Here is a 26,290-nt window from a genome sequence, read left to right as displayed (position 1 = left end):
ATAGTATCTCCAACTGCTCAGGGCAGTTACCAGTACAGGGTCCAGCCAAGACAATCTCACCTGAAAAGGGGCCATAGTATCAGCATCTTTCACAGACCCCTTGAGATATCATTCAAGACAGACATCTTAAAAGTGAATCTTGGGCTTCCTAGGTGGTTCAGTGGTTGAGAATCCACCTGCCAATGCAGAGGACACGGGTTCGATCCCTGCTCCAGGAAGATCTCGCATGCCGGAGAGCAATTAAGCCCATGCACCACAACTATTGAGCCTGTGCTTTAGAGACCCTGAGCCTCAACTATGGAGCCCATGTGCTGCAACTACTGAAGCCCACACACCTAGAGCCCGTGCTCCGCAACAAGAGAAGCCACGGCAATGAGGAGCCCGCGCACCACAACGAAGAGTAGCCCCCACTCACCACAACTAAAGAAAGCCCACGCACAGCAAAAAAGACCCAACACCAGCAATAAAATAAATAAATAAATTTATTTTTAAAAAAAGTGAATCTTGATGATGTTCAGAAAGGAGTGTAAAGTGCAGCAACCTGGACCCTGCCCCAAGCCTGTGAAACAGTGACTGGTACACAGTGAGCGCTTGATAAATGCTTCTTGCATGAATGAACATAACAATTAAAACTTACTTAAGGGCTTCCCTGGTGGTGCAGTGGTTAAGAATCTGCCTGCCAATGCAGGGCACACAGATTTGATCCCTGCTCCTGGAAGATCCCACATGCCAAGGAGCAACTAAGCCCATGTGCCACAACTACTGAGCCTGCACTCTCAAGCCTGTGAGCCACAACTATGGAGCCCACGTGCCACAACTACTGAAGCTCGTGCACCTAGAGTCTGTGCTCTGCAACAAGAGAAGCCACAGCAAAGAGAAGTCCAAGCAACACAATGAAGAGTAGCCCCTGCCTGCCGCGACTAGAGAAAGCCTGCATGCAGCAACGAAGGCCCAATGCAGCCGATAAATAAATAAATAAATAAATTTATATTAAAAAAAAAACTTACTTAAGTACTTGCTTACATTAGCCACTCAATAAACACTAGTTACCCTCTATGAGGCTCAGTTTCTACAACTGTAAAAAAAAGGGTGGGGGAGACAGACTAAATGTTCTCTAAAATCTTTGCCAATCTTACCATACATTCATTTTTCAATATTTTCATTCATACATTCAAGAAATATGCATTGAGAACCTACTATGTTCCGGGAGTCCTAGACACTGGATGTATACTATTGAACAAGATGGATCCAAGTCCTGCCCTCCAGGGACTTCCCTGGTGGTCCAGCAGTTAAGAATCCACCTTCCAATGCAGGGGACACCGGTTCGATCCCTGGTCTGGGAACTAAGAGCCCACATGCCACTGTGCAATTAAGCACGTGAGCCACAGCTACAGAGCCCTCATGCCACAACTACAGAGCCCACATGCTCTGGAGCCCTTGTGCCACAACTAGAGAGAAGCCTGCATGCCGCAATGAAAAGATCCCACATGCTGCAAAGAAGATCCCGTGTGCTACAACTAAGACCCGATACAGCCAAAAATAAAATAATTTTAAAAGTCCTGCCCTTCTGAAGCTTACAGTCTGTAAGTATTAAATAATTATGCAAATAAGCATACAATTTTACATGATGATAAAGAGATAAAGAGGAAGGCAGGTGGGAAAGTGGGTGGTATTCTAAAATCAATATTCTACTTCATTTTCCATTTCATCCAGGCCTCCTGTTTCATTAACGCTCCTTTAAAAATGCTCCCTGTGATGGGCATGATCTCCCTAGCTTTGTTGGCCGGAAATAGTCTTCCTCCTCTCAGGGCTCAAAAGTGCCACCTGAAAATGGGAAGTGAAGTAACAATTTCCTCACACAGGATTAGCAACAAAATACAACTTTTTACTGAATCCCAGAGCACAGCGGTTGAACACTCTTTCTAGGTTCAGACAAAGCTGGGTTCAAATCCTTGCTTCACCAATCACCCGCTATGTGATTTTGAGCAAATCAGGTATACTCCTTAACTTCCTTTTCCTCTTCAGGAAAATGTAAAACTCATGAGAAGACCTGCCCCTTAGGGCTCTTCTGAGGACAAATGACAAACACGTGACGTGCAGAACACAATGCCCGGCATTACCTGCCGCGATCATGACAGCTCTGTGACACCAGCCCAGCAGTGCTCCCAGCACTACTCTGGACTCCGTGAATGTCGTGGATTTTCAATCATATGCTCCTACTGGGAACAAACACCTTGTTCGATGCTCTACACAGTGGGCTTTTCCTTTTTTCCTTTCATATGTTTTTTTGCCTAGTTCTTATCACCACATCCAAAATGATAGCTACTACTTACTATTCCTATGTTTAGCAAGAATTAAGATAAAAATGAGAGGTCCAAGAATTGGAGGTGAGTTCATCCACTATCTTTGGAATCACAGGAATAAAAAGAAACTGGAAAAAAAAAAAGAGAGAGAGAGAGAGAGACTAAAATAGGGTTAGAGAAACAGAGGCTGTGAAGCTTCTCAATTCTGTCTCTCTGATTTGGTCATTTTCTAAAGATCCAAACTGCCACCCAGTGTGAAAATGTCAGCACACCAAGGGGATGTTACAGCAAGAGCCTAGGTTATAAAGAATAGATAAACACATGCACAGGCTGAGCAAGTCTCATAGGGAAAGTGAAACGTCTGAAAGAGCTGGGTGTTCTTAACAGGTTAAGGGCACACATGGGGCTATCGTCAGTGCCATCAGTGAAAACCTTCTCCCTGGAAAAGGAAACAAAGGAGCCTGCGAGAGAAATCATAATTTTAATAACAACACTGGTTCTAGAAGTACCCAACATGTATAAAGCATATCAGAACTGACAGCTTGCTTCCCGATATGGAGTCTCATCTGATTCCCTCTTTACAGAGAACTGAGGCTCTGAGAGCTGAAGACACTTGTCATGATACCACATGGCAAAGTAGGAATTCAAAACCAGATCATCGGAGGCAGGAGTTCTTTCCTTGCTGATGCCTAGGAAACATCACTACGAAGTATAAAGTCAAGCTCTGATTCAGGAAATGGGTGCCCACTAAAAGAGCATTTTACAGCTGGACTGAATCTACATGACTCATCCCAAAGTAGGAGCTTCTGTGTAAGAGGTCTGCAAAAGAAAGAACCAAGCTCACTGTCAAACAGGATTACGCTGCCCCCCTGTGTCTACTTGCTTTTTTTCATCTTTGTAAACTGAAGACCCAGAGGAGTCTTCATTGCTTCTGAGTCAAATCACGGGACCTCTTCATTCTTTAGCAGTAAAGTCGTATGCAAATCTGAGGTACTTGTATCACACACTTAATGGTCATAATATGTCTTTTCACTATGGTAAGTGTGTTTGAAAGTGCAATGAAAAAATATCAAACACAGTAATATCTATAACAAAATGAAAAGGTAACAAGCCAATGAAGAACTGGTCCCTGAGAACCTAAATGTGGCCCATGTGACCCCACAGCACAATCCACTTGAGACTTTAAGCAAATCATTTTTACTTAATTATCTAGTATTGAAAACCAGCAGATTAAGGGAGCTCATCGTCACCACCCTGTGCCTGCTGCCACTGGCACAATACCAGGAAGCGGCACAGTGTAGGGCATTTTCTAAGCACATCTTCAAGAAACATATGTTGGACAAATTAATGGATCAACCTGTAATGATCTGAAGCGGAACGAAATTAACTCTATCGAGCAATTCAAGTTTAATTCTATTAAAATTACAATCTGAAATGGAAGGATTGTGAACAAAAGGAAGATAAGTATTATAAAGCCTCCACTTTGTATTCGATTAACTTCTGAGTTATAACCTATAACCATGCACCCAGTTTCAGTATTCTCCAGTCATCACAAGTTTTGCACTATTCTTGCAACCTTCTCACAGATGGATTTCTGGTCAAGAAAAAAAACAAATGGCAGTCAAAAATATATTCAACGTTTTAAAGTTGCAGGAAATATATATTCAACCTATATATGTACTAAAGATACATATACTAAATATTAGATTTATTTAATATTTATGTACATATATGTGAGTGTGTGTTTGTGTATATATCTATACATTTTAGGATTGGTTGAACATACTAAATGCATATATTAAATGTATGTGTTAAATGCATTAGAAAAGGCATAAAAAACATACATGATAAATTGTTAGTAATTATTGTCAGAGGTTGTTGATGAATATGGCTTTTTACTATTTATTTTATATAATTTTGTTAGTTAGAAGTTTTACAGTAAGAATATTTAGGTATTAGGTAACTTTTTTAACTCATGAAAAATTAAATAAGACCAAAATGGTCCTGCTTCTATTTCATTAGCAAACTAAAATATAACTTGCCAGTTAACAGTGATATATGTTTGAACATAAAATTGGGTCAAATAAAAAACTTATGGAAGAAAACTCAATGCCCTGATTTTAGCCTGTCACTTTTAAGCTAAAAAACATTCAGTGAGAATTTCTGAAAAGCAGGTAGGAGGCATCTCTGATCCTCCCACTGTTCTGCCTACCTAAGAAAGCGCTAACATATACAAGAGTGTCCATCCCTAGATCCACCGAGAGTGGGCTTCTTGTCTGTTTTTCGGGACCTGCCTCTACCAACAAACCAAGAGGCAGAATAAAGGACTACAGACTCCTGGGTCCACTCCACTCCACTGATGCCCTTGACCTACTCCAGAACAGCCACAGTGGGCAGGGCCACAGTCCTCATAAAACCTTCCACAGCCACCTCTGCTTTAGCTGAGGCATCTGCCAGGCTCACCTTCCTTCTCCTATGCTTTCTTAAGAAAAAGAAAATTTCACACAATGAAATACCAAAATAATGCAACGAAACAGGAGAAAGACATATGTATTAAGCATAACTGACTTAAAACCTTGGTAAAAATATCAGGAATTCATACCAAAGTGCAATGTAAATAACCAGACACCACTCCACAATTAATCAAAGGACACTGACAGTCATGCTATACAGAAGGAAAGAAAGAAAACAAATTATAATATGGGAAAGTGGAAATTTTTAAGAAGTAAATTTAAAATGTTAAGGTTGTCACAAATCATGTTTAAAAAGAAGGGACTGGAAAATATGGTACAATATATTTTAAAGAAATTATTACACACTTTATAAACAAAAAATTAAAGTGCTAGCACCCAGCATTAGCTAAGATATGGGGAACAGGCACCCTATACAGTGTTGAATGCAGCAGAAACAATAGAAACTTGCTGGGGATCACTTTACTCCCAGGTTACAAGATATGGTTCAATCTAGCAATTACATTTTTTACAAATGTATCAAGAGAAAAAATAATTGTTATAAATATGTGAAAGACAAAGAAATCCTAATGTTCAACAATAACAATTTAAGGTTGATAATAAAGGGATATGGGGATATATGTATAAATACAGCTGATTCACTTTGTTGTACAGCAAAGACTGGCACAACAGTGTAAAGCAATTATATTCCAATAAAGAGCTTAAAAAAAAGGTTGATAAGAACACTATGGAAAATACACAGCTACTGAAAATGACAAATAAGTTACCTATAGGTAACAATGTAGTGAAAAAGTAAAACCCAAAACAGTATTTACATACTTTTTATAGACCTATAAAAACACGTAAGTAAATTCATAAAATTCTTTATGATATCAAAAATAATGCTTTTTAATCTATGTTTTTAAAAATTACAATATAACAGTGACATATAATTGGGGACGCTAGTAAGAGAAGAAAATGTATGTGACATTATTTACATAAAAATTCCATATCCATGTGTCCTTCTAACCACAGAGAAATATCAAGAAACACATTCACCAAAATATAAACAAAGTTTTCCTCATTATTTGGGGATGCTTTTTACAAGTAAAAACTGTGAAGCTGGGAAGGGAAAGGGCAAAATGTATGGTAGCAAAGATCAGAAGAGTGTTAGAAATCTTTCCGAGTTTTTGGTATTCTCTCTCTCTCTCTCTCTCTCTCTCTCTCTCACACACACACACACACACACACACACACACACACACACAGAGGCAGGCTCTAAAATCACCAGATAATCAACCACATTAAGAAACTCTGAGAACTGGTGTGTCACCAGGTGGCAGTTCTACTTGCTCTCACTAGCTCAGGTCTCTTGCATAACACAAAGCAAAAGCATCACAGAATGGTTTCCTCCTAAATTCCCAGAATTCCAGCACAGAGGTCACAAATTTTTTCTGCAAATGGCCAGCGAGTAAATATTTTAGGCTTTGCAAGCCATATAGTCACAACTACTCAACTCTCATTCCAGCACAAAAGCAGCCATAAACAACACTTCTATGAATGAGCATGGATAAAACCTCACAGATGATGAAATTTGAATTCATCATATAATTTTTACGTATCAGTAAATATTCTTCTTTAAAAAAATTTTTTCCAACCATTGAAAAATGTGAAAACCAAAGACAGTTTGGCAGTTCCTTAAAAAGTTAAACATGGAGTTACCATATGACCCAGCGATTCCACTCTTATGTACATACCCAAATATAAACCCAAGAGAACAGAAAACACATACTCACACAACCTGTATGTGAATTTTCACAGAAGTGTTACTCATAATATCCAAAAGGTGAGAACAACTCTAATGTCCATCAATTGATGAATGGATAAACAAAACACAGCATATTCATATAAAAGAACATTATTTAGTCATAAAAAGGAATGAAGTAGTATATGCTACAACAAGGATGAACTTTGAAAACATTTTGCTAAGTGAAAGAAGCCAGACATAAAAGGGCATGAAATGTCTGATCCCATGTACATGAAATGTCCAGAATGAGCAAATCAATGAGACAGTAAGTAGATTAGTGGTGGCCAGGGGTTAGGAGGAGGAAGGAATGAGGAGTGACTGCTAATGAATACAGGGTTTCTTAGGGGAGTAATAAAAATTCTAAAATTAGATAGGGGTGATGATTACACAATCTTGTGAACATACTAAAAACAATTGAATTGTACACTTGAAAATGGTGAATTTTATAGTATATGAAGTAAATCTCAATTCTTAAAAATGTAGAAGCCATTCTTAGTTCGCAGGCCATACAAAAGCAGACTACAGGCTGGATGTGGCCTGGGGGCTGTAGTTTGCCAACCTTGTTCTAGCATCAACAGAGAAGATGGCTTTGGGTTTCTCACACACACACACACACACACACACACACACACACACACTTAATCCACAAATTATAACACAGCCAAAAGCAAACACTTGAAAGAAGCTGAGCCAGGACTAAAAAAATTATTTGATGATTATTAGATAAAATAATGAAAAAATGGAAAATCAAAGAAACTGTTTAAGTTATGCTCACTGCTTTATCAAACCCATAAAGTTACTCTTCTGAAACTGGGCAAAATTCAACAGACTGGTTGGGGGAGAAAGCATGTGTTATATAAAGCACAACTTTTAAATGCCAGTCCCCAATCTGCCATGCCAAAATTCTTTTAGATTAAACTAATTTAGAAATTCATTTATTGGTACATTACCTGGAGCCACCAGCTGTATTAACTCAAACCTGGTTAGAAAGCCTAAAAAGGAGAAATGAGATTTAATACTTCAGAATATTGCCTGAGTTTTCATTAATTACTAAGTTTAAACCTGCCATAACACCCCATTTACATTACTACTACTACTAGTAAGTGGCATACCAACAATGACTCAGGTATTTCTAGATGCAGTAAACTGGGGGCATGGAGTGAGAGTGACTGAGTTATAAAAATAGGATTTTGTCTTCTAAAAAGTATTGACAAAATGTGATACTTGCTCTCTTGAAGATGTATTCATAAATCACCAAAATAACAATACACTTTTCATTTTAAAAATTCAAAATGCAATTGTTATATATTAACCTATAAAAGCTTATCTTGCTTAAAACAGTATATGACTATATAAATTAGACATAAAACATTATTTCATATTTCCTAAGTTCAAAATATATTTAGAAATAGTGAGCCCATATTCAATGTCTATAAGGACAAGAATAAAATTTAAATATTAAAAGTAACAAAATACAAATGGTATAACAATAAAAAATTCAGTAAAGATAATTTCCACAAAATATTAGAAGTGAAAACATTTGCATATAGACAATAATGGTAATTATAGTTAATAATACTATATTGATACTTGAAAGTTACTAAGAAAGTAGATCTTAAACATTATCACCACAAAAAAGAAATGGTAATTATGCAATGTGATAAAGGTGTAAGCTAACACTACTGTAGTAATCACTTTGCAAAATATGTGAATATCAAATCAACATGTTGTATGCCTTAAAGTTACACAATTTTCTATGCCAATTATATCTCCAAAAAAGCTGGAAAAAAATATATACAATAAAAGTAAAATTCTCCCTTTGCAGACTTATGAAAAACATAAATACATGAGGACAGAATTTTAAATGCCAAGAGACTTAAAAGCCAAGACAGCCCATAATTTTAGGTTTTCCAAACAGGAGGAACGAATATATCCTTTCCAACCATCACCCCAATGGTAATGTAAAGCACTTAATCTATCTCAGTCTCTAAATTCCTTACACTCAATTAATTCTTACCACACATCATGTCACGAATTGGAAGACTTAATATTGTTAAGATGGCAATATTCTCCAAATTGATCTATAGGTTCAATGCAATCTACCATTGCCTATCAATATCCTAGCTAGCTTCTTTGCATAAACTGACAAGCTGATCCTAAAATTCATATGGCAAACCAAGGGAACCCAAATAGCAAAAACAGGCTTGAAAAAGAACTAAGTTGGAAGACTCACACTTCCTGATTTTAAAACTTACTATAAAGCTACAATAATCAAAACAGTGTGGCACTGGCATAATGATAGATATATGAACCAATGGAATAGAATTGAGACACTCCCCCCACTCCCCCCAAAAAAACCCTCACATTTACAGTCACTTGCTTTTCAACAAGAGTGCCAAGACTATTCAATGGGGGAAAACTACTCTTAGTAACAATGGTGCTAAGACAACCAGATATCCAGATGTGAAAGAATGAAGTTGGACCCTTACCTCATGCCATTTACAACAATCAACTCAATATGTATTGCAGACCCAAATGTAAGAGCTAAAATGATAAAACTCTTAAAAGAAAACATAGGCATAAATCTTTGACTTGAATTACACAATTGTTTCTTAGTTATGACATCAAAGGCAGAAGTAACAAAAGAAAAAGATAAAATATAATTCATCAAAATTAAAAACTTTTGTGTTTCAGAGAACATCATTAGGAAAGCAAAAAGATAATCCAAAGGATGGGAGAAAGTATTTGTCAATCATACATCTGATATGAAACATATCTATAATATATAAAGAACTCACAACTCAACAATAAAAACTCAATTAAAATATAGGCAGAGGATCTGAATAGACATTTCTCCAAATAAGATATACAAATGGCCAATAAGCATATGAAAAAATGCTCAACATGTTTTAGCTATCATGGAAATGCAAACCAAACCCATGAGATACACTTCATACCCATAAGGATGGCTACCAATCAAAAGAATAAATAATAACAAGTGCTGGCCAGGATGTGGAGAAATCAAATCTCATATTGCTGCTGAAATGTTAAATTATAGAACTCCTTTGGTATAGTCTGGAAGTTCCTCAAAAGATTAAACAGAGTTACCATATGACCCAGCAATTCTACTCCTAGGCATACACCCAAGAGAAATAAAAACACGTTTACAGAAAACTTGTACACAAATATTTACAGCAGTATTATTCATCATAGCACCAAAGTGAAAACAATCCAAATGTCCATCAACTGATGAACGGATAAACAAAATGTGGTATATCCACACAACGGGACATTATTTGGACACAAAAAGAAGTGAAATACTGACATGTGCTATAGCAAGGAAGAATCCTGAAAACATCTCGCTAAGTGAAAGATGTCAGTTACAAATGACCACATATTGTATAATTCCATTTATATGAAATATCCAGCATAAGCAAATCTATAGAGGCAGAAGGATTAGTTAGTAGTTGCCTAGGGCTGGAAGGGATGAGGAAGAATGGGTATAGGATTTCTTTCTGTGGTGATGAAAACATTCTAAAATTGATTATGATGATGGTTACACAACTCTGTTAAGATACAAAAACCATTTAATTGTAATAAAATAAACAAACAATCATATCATCCAGTAAATGCCATATATATCTAGAAAAGGATTTGTAATTAAATCAATAACATGATTCAAATTTTATGTGGACTATCTTGAACATAAATGTGGGTTAAATATGGAAGTATCACAACTTAGAAAATAGTAGAATTTTATATCTGTGAATTACATATACACAACAGTCTCTCTCTCTTTTCGGGGGTGGAGAAGGAGGGAGTACCTACTTTCTAAAATGTCTGCTACAGCTCCCGGATCTATCGCATTTTCAAATACCTGCAGGAAAAAAAAATAGGGAAACTAAATCTTCAAAGTTTTATTAATACATACTTTTAGAAAATCTAGATTATATTCTTCCAAGTAATTAACACATGTCAAATCCAGCCATATAATATTTTAGGATTCAACAGGAGTATCTTTAACAGGTATGTGGTTAAAAGTTCAACAAGTGACTACAGAATAAATGAATGAGAATTAACACAACAATACCAAGTAGAAGGAAAATTTAACTTAGCTGAATCTACCACATGTTCAAAATGTCATCTACTTGACCTATCCCCACAGTTTGTTGCTAAAAGCACATCTGGCATCAACCTCAAAGAGTCTTGTTTGAGTACCTAGAGAAATATCCTGAATACAACAGATACTCATTACATGTTAACTGAATGAGTGACTTCTCTTTCCAAGCAATTGGTTGTGCTAAAAAGGAACATAAATAAAAATTCTATATATAACACAAAAGAAAAGCTAAGTACTCATAGCTAGACTCCCACAGAATCCAAAAATAATGAGAGAGAGCCTCATAAGTTTTAGATGTATCGTGAAGCACAAGAAAAACACTGTGATACCTGTCTAGCCACGGCCAAATATGTTTATTTCGTCCTTGAGATAAAAGGGCCTAGGATAGGACTGAAATAAAGGCATACCATTCCCCTCTCCCTGAACTCTAGAACCCTATAAGAAACACAAGTTTTCAGCAAAGTTTGATTTCAGGCATCAAATTTCTGATGTAAATGGTATTTAACCTTAAACATGATTAAAATCTGCTCTTGATCCAAAACCAGGTCTGCTTTAACTACAAAAGTGGAAGCTGTCCCCTGTAATCCATTTTTGTCTTACTGACTTGGATTTAACAAGCAAATGTGGGTGAGCTGGGGTTTTTTCCAAAATTATTTCAGTAATATTAGTTCATCCCTTCTCTTGATTCATGTCTAAGAATTTTCTCAAGGATGAGCATGGGGAATAAATGATCAACATGAACTGCTCAAACAAAATGGCTCATACATTCTTCACGAGTAATTTCTTGTTTATCCGAATGCTTTAGGACATTCAATTCTGAATTATACAGAAGGTCCAAGGAGGAGAAAATGTTTTCACTACTCCCTGCAAGTATCTGCAGCTAGAGAATGTAACTGGGGACAACTGACAGAAAGCTTGAATATGAACCCAAACAGCTCACACAAGAAGCCATTTTTTCAAAATTTAAGATAAAGTATTTCTTTAATTGCACTTTATAAAATGAAAAATGGTCCATGATATTTTTGACTAGTAATCTCAAATACACAGCTTTGCGACAGCAGTAGTGGCATCTAGAGTGTGACTATGAGTTTCACTCTCCTCTTCTGCTAGTCAGGGAGCTTGGAGTACATGACATCCAAGGTCATTTACCGATTGATTCACAGCTTCTACAATTTTACATCCTTGGGCTTCTTACAAAAGGTTTTTAGTCTTCTAAAGAAGCAAATTTAAAACTGATAAAATAAGGAAATTCTTGGGGACAAAAACAGACCGGATTTTCACCACTCACTTCTTAATTAACCACGACCAACATCAGAATGGTAGAAGTAGGTTCCTTTGGATTCTGACTGTATGTTCCAAGGTAATATCATTTATTCCTCTCTTATCCAACCAGTTTGGAAGACTGTATTTAAATTAATGGGCTGTGGGGACTTCCCTGGTGGTGCAGTGGTTAAGAATCCGCCTGCCAATGCAGGGGACATGGGTTCGATCCCTGCTCCAGGAAGGTCCCACATGCGGTGGAGAGACAAAGCCGGTGTGCCACAACTGTTGAGCCTGCACTCTAGAGCCCATGAGCCACAACTATTAAGCCCATGTGCTGCAACTACTGGAGCCCATGCACCTAGAGGCTGTGCACCACAAAAAGAGAAGCCACCGCAATAAGAAGCCCATGCCCTGCAACAGAGTATCCCCTGCTCGCTGCAACTAGAGAAAGCCCACGTGCAGCAACGAAGACCCAACACAGTAAATAAATAAATAAATAAATTTTAAAATAAATAAATTAATTAACGGGCTGTGATTTGTAAAAATATTATGCACAACCCTAGCCCTTTTAAAAATCAATCCTCATCTCCTCTCCTACTCTTATTTGAAACAGATAAGTCATTATGTGGGCACCACCATCCAGACCTTTAAAAGTGACAGGCCCTACCCTGAAACCTTCCCATACTCATCCCCTTCCCAAAAGAACCACCTCAGTGATACTGCTTGGGACAAAAATCATAGATTTATCAAGGTTAAAATTGATTCAATCTCTAAATTCCAAAACAAAAACTTCAAGAGATTGTCAGTGATTGGAGAGTAATGAAATTAACCTTCCATTAAATATGAAAGTGGGAAGAGGGTTGGTAATGTTTTGGCTATTTATATCATGATCACATTCACTGGAATGGAATCTAGCCTTTATCACTGCAGCTAAATAAACCAGATATGACCTAAGGAAACTCAGTAACTAAAGAGCCTTCTTGTTTTGTTACAGGATTTCAGATACAGGGTTTAAGTAATTTGGTTAGTTTGGGGTATTTTTCTGAGTCTAAAAAAGTTTGTTTCTGAGGTCTGCTAGTTAATTGATAATCTCTGTCAGAAATGTAACACAGCTGCCTCTAACACCTCCAAGAACATTCAGAAAATGCTCTCTGCTCCAGTTAGAAAATGCCATGGGAGTTCCAAAAATAGAAAACATCCACCAGGGTACTTAGCACTAGTTTGACAGAACTTGGCTCATATCTGGGATGCGAAAACAAGTCCTCCAACTATGATTCTGCACTGTCCTGAGGTGCCTTCATGTAATTAAAAAAAAAAAAGAAAAGAAAATTTACAAAATAATGTTGTAAAAGCTGTGTTCTTTAAGTGAACCACTAAATGATCTTCAGACAACAGAATTTGAATTTCTCTATTTAGCAACGAGAAAGTCAAGATCACCTTTTCAAACCTCATGCTCCGCTGAATCATAATAGGGAACACAGAGGGAAAGCAGTCTGTCTCCAGGTACTGATTCAGGAGGTAAACCCCAAGGAACACATCTTGCTTGCCAGGAAGAAAGACCCCTGGGCAAGAAATCTTAAAAACAAGGAAAAAAGCAGAGAACAGGTTTGCGTTGTTTTGTAAAGTGGGCTCTATTTTTCCCTTAACCTCCCACAGACAGTGTCAAATTCCCCCCACCACCGCAACCCTCCCCTCTGTCCCCCACGGCACCACCCTCCCCTCTCCTCTCCTCGCTCAAACTGGAAATTCCAATTTCCTCCCCCGTCTCCGCCAGGTGTCACAGTCGTCCTCTCGCCGGCGCCGGTCCCCGCCCCTCCGGGATGGCAGTGCGGAAGCGGAAGAGGCTGCAGGGCTGGGAAGCTTCTCCCTAGGCCGGCCGGGTCCTGCGGTCCGGGCCGCGCGCCGCGATGCCGAGCCCCCGGAGGAACACCGAGGGACGCCCGCTGGGCCCCTGCGCCCCGAGCAGCAGCGGCAGCCCGGCCCACGGTGGCGGCGGCAGGTTCGAGTTCCAGTCCCTGCTCAACAGCCGCGCTCCGGGCGCCGACCCCACCTGCGCCCGGCTCCGCGCGTCCGAGAGCCCCGTGCACCGCCGCGGCTCGTTCCCCGTGGCCGGGGCGGGCCCCTCGCAGGCGCTCCCGTCCCCGCTGCCCGAGGAGGACCGCATGGACCTGAACCCGTCTTTCCTGGGCATCGCCCTGCGCTCTCTGCTGGCCATCGACCTGTGGCTGTCCAAGAAGCTGGGGGTGTGCGCGGGGGAGAGCTCGTCCTGGGGCAGCGTGCGGCCCCTCATGAAATTGCTGGAGATCTCGGGACACGGCATCCCCTGGCTGCTGGGCACCCTCTACTGCCTGTCAAGGAGCGACAGCTGGGCCGGGCGAGAGGTGCTGATGAACCTGCTCTTCGCCCTGCTGCTGGACCTCCTGCTGGTGGCCCTGATCAAGGGGCTGGTCCGCAGGCGCCGCCCGGCCCACAACCAGATGGACATGTTTTTCACCCTTTCGGTGGACAAGTACTCCTTCCCCTCGGGCCATGCCACCAGGGCGGCCCTGGTGTTACGGTTCATCTTGAACCACCTGGTGCTGGCCATTCCACTGAGGGTGCTGGTGGTATTGTGGGCCTTCATCTTGGGCCTCTCCAGGGTCATGCTGGGGCGGCACAATGTCACCGACGTGGCTTTTGGCTTTTTTCTGGGCTACATGCAGTACAGCATCGTGGACTATTGCTGGCTTTCACCGCACAACGCTCCGATCCTCTTTGTACTGTGGAACCAACAATGACACCATCTCATTCATTATAGCACCAGGAGATCTGAAGGTTTCCACACGTGATGATGCTGACATAAACCAGCAGCCATCCTGCTTGCTCCTCTAAGGACATTTCAGGCTTCCTTTGGGGATTTCAGGTGTCCTACCATTTTGATGGGTTGCTAGGCTAGAGCGCAGTGCTGGCCATTACTGATCACAGCCATATTATAGAAAGCAAAAAAAAATCCTTCATTATATACCCATTCAACAACTTTTTGTATCTCCAGGACAACTGCAAAGAAACCACGTTGAGGTGATTACAATGTTGCTGCTTTTTAAAAGTTGACATCAGAAAATTCTGTGTTTTGTAGTAATCCTGTAAGTCAACATATCACTTGTAAATTGAACTTTGAAAAAAAAAGTCACCTTCATTCTGTAAATATACAGGCAGATGAACCACATACTAATCCTAGTTCTTTTCCTGAGGTAGATTTTAAGAGTCTAAGACATAAGTTTTTCTAATTTACTCTCTAAAGATCTGTTACCACAGTTGGAATGTCTTCTTAATCCTGATTTTCTTGGTAAGCGTTGTCAGTTTTGGCTCTTCCATCTTTGCAGATCAGATAGTGAGAAGAGAGATTACAGTACATATCTTTCTCTCCTTTTCCTCTACCTCCTCAAAAGATCTTTAAAAAGATACTTATTTCTCACTAGTCTAATATCATCTTTCTACATTCAGAGAACAAGCCAAGAACTTACCTGAAGAAGAAACACTTAAAGGTGAGCATATCGACAGTGCCCACAGAAAAGGAAAGATGGGACTATGGCCTCATGCTTAATTCTTTGGACAGCAAATAGCATGACATGACAGAGGACAGAAAAGCAAAGTTGCTGAGGAGGTCAGAGGAACTGAGGTCTGGGGGTAGGCTCACCACACACTTTGTCAGTGGACCAACATGGAAGGAGATTGGCCCTGCTGCCTACTGTCTCTACTGAATAAAGAATAATGCTTCTTTAATGAGGTAATAAAATGGAAAAATAACTTGATTCTTTGCAAGGGCATAAGCTTTCAAATATATACTACAAGGATGACCCTGTATATTATAGTTTTTCATATGGAGTTCCATTTCCCTGTATACAGCACACTTTAGGTAATAGTATTTAACTTGAAATTCATCAAGGGGAGCCTACTGCTCTACCAGGCACAAAGTACAACTCCTAAATTTCCATTTATATTGACCCTCACAATTAAAGCAATTTATTCATGGTGCCTCCCCATATCACAAGACCGAAGACCACCAAATGCAGGCTGGACTCTGCTCATTATTCTTTGACCAGGAAAGACAGAAGAGGGTGTGTGCTCTTCCTGAAAATATGAACCTTTAAATTACCTATGAAACTGGTGTCTTTAGATAATCTTAATAACCAATTATTTTGACATTTATAAATAGAAAGGATTATGGCATTTGATCTGTCATATACAGGCGCACATAGGAGCCTGGAGAATGGCTGTGACAGGTAGGCTCTGATTGGGTGGAAGTGTCAACTTTCTGAGTGTGAGAGCCACACTGAAAAAGGAATAGCTACTCTTCAAAATTATTTGCATTCCCACAACACCCTGAACACAGACTACCTCTTTACTTCCTGAATCAGCCAAATGGTGACACTCTAAGTGGTTTCCTTAATTGTTTAGCTTTAGAGAGATCCTTTATTTTAATTGCAGCAATATTCAGGCCAGATATTTGGAAGCAGTATTTCCTCTTGCAGAATCTACAAGTCTGAATACTGGGAAGTCAAAATTGGGCTCACCTAATTCCTGGTTATTTTTCTGGAATTCCCTACCTTGGTTGATGGGGCCTGCGTTTGTTGGCTTTTAAAGCACAGATCAATTCCCCTGAATTTTTTTGGAGCATCCTAAGTACTGCAGAGGTTAAAAAAAAAAAAAAAAAAAAAAAACTGATTCCACTGTTAATTGTACACTGAAGAATGCCTTTTAAAAGTCAAAATAAAATTAACCAGTAATATTGAATGAAGTGAGATGAAAATCTTGTTTATTTTTTGCCATGATGAGTAGGAAGACTGATTTATCATTCAGCTTCTCAAGAATTCCTTCATCTTACTGCACAATTGTTAGAGGTCACAAATGATAAAGCACAATTGATATAGTCTGGTCCTATTTGCTGTCAGCAGAATGGGTCAAATCCAGGAAATTTCCATCCTTGTTTCAGAGCTGCACGTAAGGATGAAATCACAGCATTTGTCACTTGAATGGAGGGTAAGAAGTTTTCCATGGCTGTGTTCTGTTGCTGTTGTGCTTATAATCATGGCCAGTAGAGACGCCCCTTATAGCTTTCAGGCAAAGCAGCATGACCGTCTGTCACCAGCTACAGATGGAAAGGTTGGAAAATGGAAACTGAAATAGGAATGACGGACCCCAAACAGGAACAATGGAGTCACTCTGCCACAGCACCTCACTTACGCAGGATTCAGTGGATAATTATTAAACAGATGTTGATTGGTCCCTTTTGGAATTAGCAAACCAGAGCCATCTGTAGGAGAAGTAGCTTAGAAAATATTCGATTGGTTTATAGAGGTGGCAAATTATCAGGAAGTGATGGGGCTTTTTTGAAATTAAAATCTTCCCTGGTTATTTAAATGAGGGGCTTTTTAATCTTCACAAAGCTGTATCCCGGGAAAGAAAAGAAAATCCTTCTTGGACTTAATGCAAGGTTATTTAAAAAGAACAGAAAAATTCCGGATAAAGTTAAGAAACAAGCTGGCTTGTGGGGGGGGGGGGGGCGGGGGGAGTGGTTGAGCTAAACTAAAGGTTAAGAAAATCAGAAAAGACCAATATAGACAATCTTAGGGACAGAGGTAGGCTTAATGATGTGTGTGGGGCGAGGGGGTGGTGAAAACAACCCGGGGTCATATAAGAACCCTGGGGAAAGAGTCTGATTTGGGGCAAGGAGGGAAGGTTCGTCGATCTCTCTTACCGCCCGGATCTGCAGTTCCACCACCACCTCCAAAGGCATAGTTCCCTAGGTGGGCGAAAGGACTGGAATGAAAAGATCCTTTGGCACTGAGACTTGGACCGATTTTTCTTAGTTTACCTCAATCCCTGGAGCAAATGTTCCCAGTAGTTTCCCCAGCCCCCCACCCCCTTGTACCCCCATCAGTCCCCCCACGAGCCCAGGTCCCTCCCACCGGGACGGGTCTCTTACAGCTCGAGCTGGAACACTGCTTCTAGAAGGCGGAAGCGTCGCGTTGCCATGGACACTCAAACGCGCAACCTTCCACCCTGGAATGCTTGCTGGCCACCCCCCACCCGCACCCCCGGAGCAGGAGTGTGAGCCTCCTGTGCTCTACTTGGAAGGCTTCGTCCGGACACTGGCTTCCCAGCCTGCTCGCTTGCGAGAGACAACGTCCGGGTCTATGCGGTGGTGTCCGCATCACGAGATGCTATGAGCCCTAGTTTCCTTTCCGCCAAAGGGCCCCCAATCACTGTTAAACTGTTTGCAGTGTCCATCCCAAAAGTCGAATGTAATCATAGCTCTGTTATGATTCAAGCGCTGCTCATTTTTAATAGCTATGTGACTCCCCCAAACCCTGGAAATCATGTAACAATTCCAATTAAAATAGTATGTCCCTAAAGGTACTCTCATGGTTATGAAATGTTACGTCCTCATGTTTGTTTCAGAAAACATAGCCGCTGTCAATAATAAGAAATGAAACTTGTGCTAATTAAAAATACAAGGGCAATTCCTAAAGAGGTTTTAAAGTTGGATATCCTGTTTTAGCCGCAATAGAAATATTTTTCAGTCTCTTTACTGGGGTTTAGTTAACTTAAGGCAAGCAGTGAATTACTCCCAATGGATAGTTTCTGTAGTTGCCAAAGCCAGGGTTACACTGTAAAAACCGTCAGCGGTAGCAAGCAGGGCAAGAGTTCTTTACCAGTGTAGAGGAAATTGCATTTTTTCCCATTCATTTTATTTAATAGAAAAAAATGAAGAAAGACAGGAGGGAGTGGCTGCTTCTAGCCAATCAGAAAAATCTGGGAGGGCCAATGCTGTCTCAACAAAACAAAATTTATTGGAATTAGTCACTTATTACTAATATTCTGCATTGGAGATTTATGCAGTCACAGAAATGTGAACACAGAAAGATGTCCTGGGACAAAAATTAGGTATTCATTTTAATAATTGGAGTGCCTTTCCCTGAAAGAGAAAAACTCTGTATGATGAAGGAAGATGTATTGTGTTCTTACCCAGTCCTCGATGACCCGTCTGTCTGCATACCAAGAGGTACACCAGTGGGTGCTTGGCTCCCAACAGTATCCAGAGCACTGATTTGTCAGCTCACAACAACTTTCTGGAACCCTTACTAATGCGGTTATATACAGGGACAGGACCTACCTTGACCCTCACAAGTACATCTTCACCACCAATGCTAAGACATCAAGGAGAGTGACAACCAAAACATGAATAAATAAGTGGTCAGACATAATGGAAGGGAGGAATCAGTCTTTATTGAGAACTTACAAAATGCTGGGGATGTTGCATATGCTAATTAACTTCATCCTCACAATAACTCTTTGAGGGAGATATTATCCTTATTTACAGGTGCAGAATCTGAAGCTAGACAGCCTTTTGTCCAACACCACACAGCTAAAGGGAAGGAGCCACACTTGAATCCAGATGTGCCCTACCATGTCACTGCCCTGGCAACCTAGACAACCTATTGATCCCGAGACAGTGTCCCATTCTATGCTCTTCCTAGCCTTAAATGGACTCTCCTTGCTTAACTGAACTCTCCTTGATATAATTGGAATCTCCTTGCTTGGCTTCTAGGGCACAGCCCTTTTCTGGTTTCCCTCCAATTCTCAGGCCATTCTCCCTCTGTCTCTATTCATCCTCCTCTCCCTAGCTAAGCAGTGTTTCTAGTTCTTTCTTTTCCTGGCTCTATATCCTTTACCTAGGGTGTCATCCAATGTAGGTATGGAGCAAATGTACACAGATTTACATATCCCACACAAGCTTCTCTTATGCTCTCTCAGACAAGGTAGAATCTCACTATTATATATATATATATATATATATATATATATATATATATATATATATGTATATAAATTCTTTTTTTGGCAACTGCAACAAAAGCACTTTTACATTTGCTCCTATGACTGTTAATTACTATCTGTCTCTATAAATTGTAAGCTCTTCATGGCTAAGAGTTTGTATCCTAAATACCTATCATAGTAGATGCTCAATAATTATCCTGAATAGAGATTAAATTCAGAAATGGTCAAGCCAGTCTATAGGTTTTAATGTACATGGGTAAGGGGAGATCCCACCACTATAAGACAAACTAAATATGCAAAATGAGAAAGAACCAGGCACAGCTACTTTTGCTAGTCTGCCATGGGGGTATTAAATGAGTTGATAGGAAATATTTACACTGTTAATTTCCCCCACCATGGAAACCTTACCCACTCAGCTGCCAAGGAGAGGCTGAAGTTGCTACATACACAATGCCTTTGGCCCATCTTGCAAAGATTGAGGCTGCCACCACCACCGAGGGCCAAACAAAGCCATTGGACTGTCAATACTTACAGAGACTGGCTTTATTACTTGTGTTCGTACCTGTGTAGGTAGCAGGAAACAAACCCCATTGAACAACTCCTATTCCCAGAGTGTTTCTGCAGTGCAGGCTGGTCAGCAGTGATAACAGCATTGCAGAAATGACACGTCAGTAATACATCCTGCTCACATCCTGGCCACTGCCAAGAAAATGGTACATGCCCCAGATGGGGATTTTCCAAAGAGTTAATAATAATGAGCAAAGAACAAAATATTACAGATAATGATAGCTGAGATTTTCCTTTTATCTAAAAAAATATAATTATAGGACACTAAATTGTAAACATTTCTTTTCAAAGAACGTAGGAAGGCGTCTTCACATGAGGAAAGGAAACTATAAAAAAAAAGCACTAATGGCAGGGATGTGGGAAAATACACTCATACATTGTTGGTAGGAGTGTAAATACATAAAGTGTGTTAATTTTCTATGGTTACTACAACAAATTACCAAAAACTTAATGGCTTAAAAAAAGACAATTAAAAAAATGTATAATTTTTTATTTTGTGGATCAGAAATTCAACAGGTCTTTAAAAGCAAAATGTGAGGGCTGCATTCCTTGCCTTTTCTGTTTCCTTGCTTCTCCAGCTTCTTCATTCCTTGACTCATAGGCTCCCTTCCTTCATCTTCAAAGCCAGCAACACTGAACCAAGTCCTTTTCATGCTACCATCTCTCTGGTTCCACTTTTTTTTTTTTAATTTTAATTTTGGCTGATTGGGTCTTCTCTCTAGTTGAGGCTTGTGTGCACAGCAGCTGTGGTGCGTGGACTTAGCTGCCCCATGGCATGTGGGATCTTAGTTCCCCGACCAGGGATTCAACCCGCATCCTCTGCACTGGAAGGCAGATTCTTAACCACTGGACCACCAGGGAAGTCCCTCTGGTTCCACACCTCTGTAACAACACGGGGCCCACCAGATATTCAAGGATAATTTCCCTATTTTAAGGTCAGCTGATTAGAAACCTTAATTCTATCTGCAAGTTAATATCTCTTTGCCATGGAAGGTAACATATCCCAGGTTCCAGGGATTAGGACATGGGTATCTTTGGGGGCCATTATTCTGTCTACCATATATAACTTCTCTGGAGAGCACTGTGTTAATATCTATCAAAATGTTTCATTTGACTCAGGAATTCCACTGCTAGGAATAGTTATAAATGGGTATATTTTCAAAAGTACACAAAAATATATGCTGCAACATTATTTGTAGTTTAAAAAGTACTGGAAAGTACTTAAATGTTCATTAAGTATGGTCAGATTAAATCAATTATTGTTAAGCCTGGAATAATATACAGGATGGAAAAGAATCAAGCAGAGCTGTAAGTCCCAGCAGTAAAAACTCTCTAAGATATAGAATTAAGAACAAAAAAGCATTGAACAAAAATGTGTAAACTGTGCTGCCATTTGGAAGAGACGGAGAATATGATATGTACACATAAGCTTAGAATATTCCTGAAAGGAAAAACTAGAAACTGCTAATGGTGGATGCCTCTGGAGGAAGGACTTAGAGAAGACAGAGAGAAAACTTACTTTTCATTGAATAGCCTTAGGTACTTTTCAAATATTTTTGCAATATATTTGCATTATCTAGTCTAAAAGGGAAAGAAAACAAATTAAAATAAGTAGAAAATATAAAACAACAGAAAGGATAAATCTGGGAAGATAGGAAGGACAAGGAACCGGCTTCTTCAGCATTGGGGCTCCATCGCGTATACTGCATGCTGTGAGAACATCCATGCAAGTGTGTCTGCTACTTTTGCTTCCAGTGCACGGTGTCTTACCCTGTGATCCCTGGCTGTCTCAGAGATCCTAAAGCCCCTGAAATGATAGGCAACCCTTCATGCATATGCATATGTGCATTTTTCTGGGAAGAGAGACTGTAGTTTTCATTGGAGTCTGGAAGGGGTAGAGTTAGTCAAATCAGGTTTTGGAACCACTGTCCTGCCCTCTATCCTGGCATCAGCTCTATAGCAAAAGAAGGGCCACCCACGTTATCTGACAAGGCGGCAGATAAGGAAAGAGGGGCTCTTCTCTCCATCACATTCATGCACACTTCTTAGAGCCAGTTGTCTCTCCAAGGACAGCTGGATTCAGTAAGTGAGAAAAACCTTCGAAGTCCTGTTCTAGGTCATTAGTTTACTTCTGGACTCAGACTTATTTGTTAGACCCCACAATCTTTTGTGCCAGTGAATCATTCATTAGCAAACGTGAATAACCCCAGCAAACTGAGATTCCAAAGTGAGTTGTTCATTAGGATTTGGGAGAAATGCCTGGGGGCGGGGGAACCTCAAGTACCTGAAACAATCTGGATTATTTCAGAAGTAACGCAATGACAGGTTACTGATTTTTTTTTTAAGTGCAGACCCAGCCTCAAGACTCAGGAACTAATTGTGTTTTATGTTTGGTCCTCTTCAGAGTCTTTCTCTGAAATGTTCTTTAACAGTTTAGTTTTCTTAGAGTCTGATACAGAGAGTAGAAAAGTTTACCTCTCTAACTTTTACTATAAATGTATAAAAGAGCTCAATGAACTATGTTGGGGCTTTCCTTGATTCTCATAAACTGCACAAAGATGAAGTTTATTTTTTTTTAAATCTTAAAACATTTTTTTAAATGTTAAAAGCATATCGTTTGGGGTGACTTCCTATTGTAAGGATCAGGCTGTCACCATATGAACCCACTGATAAATCTTAACATCACTAAAGGTGACATAACATGTCTTTTTCCTATGTGATTCATAGGAAGCGCCTATGAAGTACTTTTGCCAGGAAAGTTGAAGTTGAATCTAATTGAGCCACTAGAGCTGCACAGTCTAGTAAGGTAGCCACATATGGCTATTTAAATTTAAATTAACTAAAACTAAATAAAATTTAAAATTTAGTTCCTCACTCACATTAGTCACCTATAAAGTGCTCAATAGCCACAATGGCTAGTGGCTACTGAACTGGATAGTGCAAGTAGAATATTTCCGTCATCACAGAAACTTCTATTGAGCAGTGTTGCTCTAGAGCTAACTTCACTTCATGGAGGATAGAGAAACATGTTAATGACGCCACAAGACAGCAAACAGACATATCTAGAATGTGAAACAATCTATAGGACAACTAACCCAGATAGCCTGCAGCAAATCAAAGACATTAAAAAAGCAGGGAGGAGAAATGTTCTAGATTAAAAGATACACCCTGACAACTAAATGTAATATGTGGACTTTGTTGGAACTTTGACTCAGACAAACTAACTTAAATAGAATATTTAACATCTTGGGGAAATTCGATTATGGTTTGGGTATTAGATAATACCAAGCAATTAATTAATCAAAATTAATTAATTTTGATAGGCATGATAATGTTCCTGTGTTTATGGAAGCCAAATATCAACACTGTTTAGAGACGCATATTAAAGTATGTAGCAGAAATGATCTAATGTCTAAGATTTTGTTTCCAAATACTCCAGCAAATAAATAAAGAAATGGATAAAGGAAATGTAGCAAAATCTTTGTAATTGTTGATCTGGGTAATGGACATATGGAGTTTACTATAATTCTATACTTTTGTGTATTTAAAAATATTCATAATAACAATTCTTAAATCTTTAACACATACTTAAATAAGAAAAGTAATCATATCCTTAAGTAAACCTCATTCTGTCTTAAAATAGCCCATCAAGAAGATTCTTGGTGGCATCACTATGAATTCCCTTCAATAGAAGTCTTACATACATTTAAAGAGAAAATATGGTGGATCTATTCACCTCAAATTCAGATAGCATAAGAAAGTTATTGTGATGTGTAATATTTTACAAGTAATTCAAAAAAGCAGCACTGTATTAGAAGAACTATGGTCTCTGCATGAATATCCAAAACAGGAGCTGGTAATTTGAGTATTTCTTTACGCATATATACTTCTTGAGAATTTTCCTCAAGTATCAGGAATGTTTCCAGGGAAGGAATTTAATTGCAGTTGAACAGGCTTTGACAATCTTGAAGTCATTTGAGATCTGACCCACACATGAGATCTATTTCACAAACTTTATTAGAGTTCATGAGTCAAACTCATGTTACTCTTTGGCTTCTGCTTTGATTGACTGGCATTTGTAGGCTCAATACTTAATGATACCACACAAAACCTTCCATGAGGACTGCCCTTGGGCACTCTGGACAACGTACATAGTCCATATCCTTTCTATTTTAAAGTAATTTCTATTCAGGAAAGATTAATTTGCTCCTTTTGAGTTTCAGTGGCCAGTTCTATGTCTATGGGAGTAGTAGCCTAATTATGACCCAAAGCAATTTCCAAGGAAGTACATTACCCAATATAAAAAAGCAGAAAACAGTATGATTTGGTTTCAACACTTGTAAGAAGTGCCCACTGTACCTGGGCACAGAATTTAGGCCCCAAAGCCAGCCATGGCTAAGATGAGGCTACTTCTGATGTCATTATATCCACCCTTTCTTCTCCTACCAAAATATAACTCTTTCCATTCCCCTTTTACCCTCTTCTATCTGTGTGTAATCCTACACCTTCCCTTTTATCCTTGTTTCCATTCATGTGTTCCCTATCCATCAATTCAACACACATTACCGAGTACCTACTATGTGCTAGGTACCATTCTGGACAATGGAGGCCAAGAGTGAACAAGAAACAATCTATGCCCTTGTGGACCCTTACACTCTAGTGGGGTTAAGAAATAAATATGTGAATACAGATAAGACAATAACAGTATGATAAGTGCTAGGGAGGAAATTATCCAGGGGGGTGAGATAGAAAGTTACAGGTTAGAGGGAATAAGAACCTAATATAGACCCAGTGGACAGGCCAGCCTCTCTAAGGGTATGACAGTTGATCTAAGATCTAAAAAGAAAAGCAAGACTTTTAAAGAACAAAGAGAAAAGGTACCCAGGCAAAGGGAGCAACAAATGTAAAGGGCCGTGAGTCAGGAAAGAAATTGTTATGTTTGAGGAACTGAAAGAAGGCTAATGAGCATACTAAGGGAAACCGGGTAGGAGGTAGAGGAAGTTATGAAGTGACACTCAAGAGTTAGGCTGGCACTAGACAGCACGGGAACTCAAACAGTTATGGAAAACAACGTGATTGCCTCCGGAAGAGCCATAAGCTCTTCTTCCTTGCCAATGGAACCCCAGTTTTGCGTGGGTGGCAATGCATCTAGCTCCAGGGAATGAATCACAACTTATTGAAACCAGTTCTGGCCAATGAAACATAAGGGGAAGTCACTGGAAGTTTCTCAGAAATGTTTTTCAAATAATAAAAAGCCATAAGTGAATAAAGCTGTTTTTGTCTCCTCTCCCTTTGTGCTTTAGCTGCTCTCATGTTTTCTCCTATGGCTTTAACTCCTAAACTCAAAAGCTTTAGGCACAGTACTCAACTTTTATTTGTAATTAATAATTAAGGTATAACATATATTCATTGGAAAATATTGGAACAGCATAATACGAGAAAGCTAAAAGTAGAAAGTAAAGATACTCAGTGACTTCCTTTGCAGTCCAGTGGTTAAGACTTCCTGCTTCCAACGCAAGGGGTACAGGTTCAAACCTTGGTCTGGGAACTAAGATCCCACATGCTGTAAGGTGCAGCCAAAAAATTAAAAAAGAAAAAAATGAAAAAAAAAGAAAGTAAAGATGATCAGAAACTTTCCTCCCCAGCCTTACCCACCAGGATTAATCATTAATAATTCTCCAGGAATTTTCTATCACACGTACGTACACACACACACAGAATTGTTTTCACACAAACTGGATTACTGTCTCTCGATAAACACGTATAGCTACACAAATACACATCTAAGAAAGTAAGTTGCCTTTTTTTACTCACATTTTGGAGATATTTCCATATCAGTACATTTATACACACTTTCTTCTTTCTGTTTCCTGCCACCCCCCCTCCACACACAGCTGCAATAAACACCTTTGTGTATAAATCACTGGTTATTGGTGCAAAAATAACCGTCGGATAATTT

General features: G+C 39.4%; 2 protein-coding genes across 3 annotated transcripts in view; one reads left to right on the top strand and one right to left on the bottom strand.

The window, feature by feature from the left end:
• The window catches only part of SPATA6L (spermatogenesis associated 6 like), a 48,701-nt gene extending 30,685 nt beyond the window's left edge, over positions 1-18,016 (bottom strand). Inside the window, exons 1-5 of one of the 2 annotated variants that reach the window (XM_057724558.1) lie at positions 17,909-18,016; positions 17,681-17,725; positions 13,381-13,518; positions 10,389-10,437; positions 7,511-7,552 (exon numbers count right to left, since the gene is read on the bottom strand). In XM_057724558.1, coding sequence (XP_057580541.1) covers positions 7,511-7,552; positions 10,389-10,437; positions 13,381-13,518; positions 17,681-17,719 — 268 coding nt within the window. In that variant the 5' untranslated portion in view covers positions 17,720-17,725; positions 17,909-18,016. Of the gene's footprint in view, positions 1-60; positions 150-7,510; positions 7,553-10,388; positions 10,438-13,380; positions 13,519-17,680; positions 17,726-17,908 lie in introns of those variants that run through there. The other variant, XM_057724559.1, reaches the window with a different exon arrangement.
• Positions 13,745-16,672, top strand: PLPP6 (phospholipid phosphatase 6). Its single transcript, XM_057724561.1, has 2 exons — positions 13,745-15,000; positions 15,427-16,672. The coding sequence occupies exon 1, from the start codon at positions 13,851-13,853 to the stop codon at positions 14,718-14,720; it is 870 nt and encodes a 289-aa protein (XP_057580544.1). The 5' UTR covers positions 13,745-13,850; the 3' UTR covers positions 14,721-15,000; positions 15,427-16,672.
• Positions 18,017-26,290: the final 8,274 nt, after the last annotated feature.

This window comes from Hippopotamus amphibius, chromosome 2 (genome assembly GCF_030028045.1).
Source record: "Hippopotamus amphibius kiboko isolate mHipAmp2 chromosome 2, mHipAmp2.hap2, whole genome shotgun sequence".
Lineage (NCBI taxonomy): Eukaryota > Metazoa > Chordata > Mammalia > Artiodactyla > Hippopotamidae > Hippopotamus > Hippopotamus amphibius.
This window is presented reverse-complemented; position numbering and strand designations above follow the sequence as displayed.

What these genes read in the sequence shown, in the direction of transcription:
- PLPP6 (XM_057724561.1), top strand. Translation starts at nt 13,851, where the DNA reads ATGCCGAGCCCCCGGAGGAACACCGAGGGACGCCCGCTGGGCCCCTGC.